Raw genomic sequence first — 3,746 nt, forward strand, 5'->3', positions numbered from 1 at the left:
GATTCTGTTTCTTCATAGTTTCTTTTCCTGTAGAAACTTGTTCCAGCTAGAATCTGACCTGGTTCAAGAATTACAGGTAGTGCTCTACTTTTAAGCAGCGTTGTGGTTTAACCCCAGCTAGCAACCAAGTACCACACAGCTGCTCGCTCGCCTCCCCCCCAACCAGTGGAGGAAAAGACAAGGAAACTTGTGGATTGAGATAAGAACAATTTACTAATTGAATATAAATGAATAAAATAGTGAAACCGATAGTATTGACGGTAGTAATAATACCCAGAGTGCTACTAATAATATGTAATACAAATAATGGCAAAATAACCAAATGATACAGTTGCTCACCACTGAACGATACCCAGCCAGGTCATGACTAATGAGAGTCACAGCTAGAGAGTGAGCGCAGCAGAGTCTGTGTGAGCTCCACATCGAGAGCACAAATGAGGAAAACACCAACTCGCCAACTAACTTAACTGACACGGCCCCTGGCTTACGACACAGAGCATGAGGTGCTGTGGAATGAAATACTCCTTTGATCAGTTTGGGTCAGCTGTCTGAACTGCGTTGTTGCATGCCCCTCCCACTGCCTGCAGTGATAAAGTTGGGAACACAAGGCCGCTATCAGACACTGCAAAGTCCTTGACTTTGTACAAATGCTCCTTAGCAACAACTAAAACCACCGGTGTTTTCAGGGCTCTTTGCAGGGCACATCCAAAACAGCCTCCTACCAGCTGCTGGGAAGAAAATTACCTCTGTCCTGACTAAAACCAGCACGAGCAGGCAGCCAGAAAGCACACAGGCGTTAATCTGGGCAGCTGTGTGTCGTGCAGCTGTTGAATGTGACTGTTGCAGTACTCTGGATTAGGCTTGTGTAGTGCTTAACTTCCAGATAGAAAACTTGAGGGGTCTGGCCATGTTTGAAGAGCAGTCTGTCATCCTTGTCAGGTATCTTGGGCTCCTTCCCTGCTGCGATGTTTTTTTCCCTTCATCCCAGTCCTTGTTGAAGGCAGAGGTAGATGCTGAAGTTCATGTAGGAGAATTTCTATGGTACCAGTCTTCCTCGCAGTGGTGGACACCCTTCCTGCCCCTGGACCTGGGGAGTGCTTAATCCCTTGGAAACGCAGGCTGTGAACTTGCATTTCTAGTTAAGAGTCTGTGGTTCAGGATGGGGACTTGTGGGACTTGGTGGCTAGCTGGCAGGTAGTCAGACTCCTTGCACTTTCTGTTCTGCACAAGACTTCTAGCTGGGAGCCGTTACACTCCCGTGGGACGATTATGATGAGCAGGTGAGCAGCCTGTTACTTGTTGATTTCAGGTCTAGCTCACATTTGGTTTGTTTGGAAAAACTCTCTTTCGAGAAGTGCTGTGCCAGGGAGACTGTTAGGGTACGGTAACGCACGGCCCCAAAACCTGCCCTGCTCGTGCTTCGCGCACGCTCTGCATCATCGGTTGGTACCAGCGGGAACACTGTGCGGCAGGTTTGTCTCCGTCGCAGCCAGCTCATGAGAGTGTCTGCAGAACAGACCGTGGGGGACGTTCCACCAGCTCCTAACGGACCTCCCTCTTCTGTGTTGCAGGGCAACGTGTATGTCAAATGTCCTTCCATCACTGCTGCCATCGCAGCTGTGAACGCGTTGCACGGGAGGTGGTTTGCAGGTGAGTGGGTGTCGTCTGGCGACCAACGTGTAGCCGTTGGGTACAGAAATGACCCGATACTGACTCTGCTGTCTTCTGATTAGGCAAAATGATAACAGCGGCGTATGTACCTCTTCCAACGTACCACAGCCTCTTCCCAGATTCTATGACTGCGACCCAACTACTGGTTCCTGTTCGACGATGAAGATGGATTTAGTCAGTTTTGTACATAGTTATTTTTTGGAGGAAGATTGAGTTATCTTTTATTTAGATAAAACTAAAGGAAAGGATTTAATGTCATTTTGTGTACACTTCCTGTTACCTTTAAAAATAAATGAAGTAAGCAGAAATGCAGTGTGTTCATTCTCCCTAACTAGCATTTCCACTGTATACAGAGCTGTTGACTTCTTGTTCTGCCTTGTAATTCTTGTACATTTACTAAGGTGATCTGTAGGAACCGAGACGTAGCTCCTAGAAAACAAGTTCTCTGTGAAAGGCGGATGGGACGTAATGACATTTTTAATGTTTCACAAGCCTTTCTTTTATTGCAGCGATTACATTTTACATCTCACTAAAGGTAGGTGATCTGCTAAAGGTTGATACCGGAGATAGACTTTATGAAGGGACGTACTTAGTGTTTTGTATAAATGGGAAATTCCAAAGGCTGCTGAAAGCTGACTCCGACAGCCGCTCAGCCTGCTGTGTGCCGAATAACTGGTAAGAATAGAAGGATTGAAGGGTTTTATTTGTGGATGGTAACTTTTGATTAATGTATCTGTAAAAGTTTCTTTGTAAATAGTGTGTGAGGTGTGTCTAAGTTTCCAAACAAAACCATCTCTGCATTTCCAGACAAGTTTCTGTGTATGCAGTGTGGCACCGTTGCAGGGTTTCGGCCAAGTCTGAAAGTTGGTAGGAAATACAGAAACGTGTTTTGTTCTGGTTGCATATAATCTTTGCTCTTTTTAAGCTCTGTGAGCTCTGAAATATATTTTTGGGTTACTTCAGTGTGTTTGACAAGACAGCTTGATATTTCTATCAAAGACTTTCATATTGCAACAATCTTTGTAAGAACCACTCAAATAAAATTCTCTTAAAAAGGCCTTCCTGAAGGTCCCTGTCTCAGCTCTCCTCACGGGGCTTAAGCAGCGTGTGCTGACTGGAGGTGAGTGAGGGGCAGAGGTTTGGGGTGCCCCTCCTCCCGCAGAAAAGGCAGGGGCTGGCCCCTGCGTTGCTGGGCCTGTGCGTTTCCTCACTGCCCTTCCTCAGGCCCAGGGGCGGCTTTGCCCTTCCCCCCCTCTGCCCTCGCCTTCGCGGGGGGTGGTGATTGTGGGGTGTAGGGGCCGTGCATCTTGGCTTGTAGCCTGCTTCCTGCAGCATCACCCTTGTCCCACCTGCTTGTCACTTGTCACCAGGGGCTGGGCTGTGGTTGCCAGGGGTGGGCATGGGCTGGGCAGGGCTGCTGGCGGTGCTCGGGGCTGAAGGGGGTGCCGGGCCTTTTGGGGGGCTGCGGCAGAGCTGCAGCCTTGAGCAGCACAGAGCTGTGGGAGGAAATGGGGCTGGGCCCCTGGGGGCAGTGTGAAGGGAAGCGTGGGAAGGAGCTGGGCAGGCACTTAGGGAGGGTGGCTTAGGAGCAGGTGGTGCAGCTGAAGAAAGCTGAGAAAAGCTGCTCTAGGCTTGCCTGACGCTAGTTAATTGGCAGCATCAATCCACCCGTGCCAGCTGGAGTGGCAGTCAGGCTGCGGCAAAAAAAAAGCAGTGCCGCTCGGCTGGGCTGCAGCGCGGTGTCAGAGCCAGCAGGCTTCCAGGGGCCTTCCCTTAAAATCTGGGGGCACGGCACCTGCAGTAGGGGAAGGCTGTTCTGCTGCTGCGACCCCGTCCTGTCCTTACACAAAGGAGCCAAGATCGCAGGAGACTGCAACGCTAACTGTTGCGCAGCCCCTGGTCCCCCCGGGAAGCACCTTGCAGAGCCCTTAGACAGATGGTGGGAACAGACTCCCTGGGCGTGCAGCTCGGACACCGGAAGGCCCGTCCCCTGCCGAGGGAATGAAATCCCCTCCCACAACCACAGCTTCGGCTTCCGTCCCTCCTGCTCCTCTCGGAGCTGCGAGCGGCGGTCC

At 50.4% G+C, this 3,746-nt stretch overlaps 1 protein-coding gene across 1 annotated transcript in view; it reads left to right on the forward strand.

Moving 5' to 3' along the window:
• The window catches only part of RBM39 (RNA binding motif protein 39), a 30,618-nt gene extending 27,880 nt beyond the window's left edge, over positions 1 to 2,738 (forward strand). Inside the window, exons 16-17 of the mRNA XM_010155368.1 lie at positions 1,572 to 1,650; positions 1,734 to 2,738. Of these exons, the coding sequence (XP_010153670.1) occupies positions 1,572 to 1,650; positions 1,734 to 1,834 (180 nt within the window). The 3' untranslated portion in view covers positions 1,835 to 2,738. The remainder of the gene's footprint in view (positions 1 to 1,571; positions 1,651 to 1,733) is intronic.
• Positions 2,739 to 3,746: the final 1,008 nt, after the last annotated feature.

Source organism: Eurypyga helias, unplaced genomic scaffold (assembly GCF_000690775.1).
Source record: "Eurypyga helias isolate BGI_N326 unplaced genomic scaffold, ASM69077v1 scaffold17197, whole genome shotgun sequence".
Classification (NCBI taxonomy): domain Eukaryota; kingdom Metazoa; phylum Chordata; class Aves; order Eurypygiformes; family Eurypygidae; genus Eurypyga; species Eurypyga helias.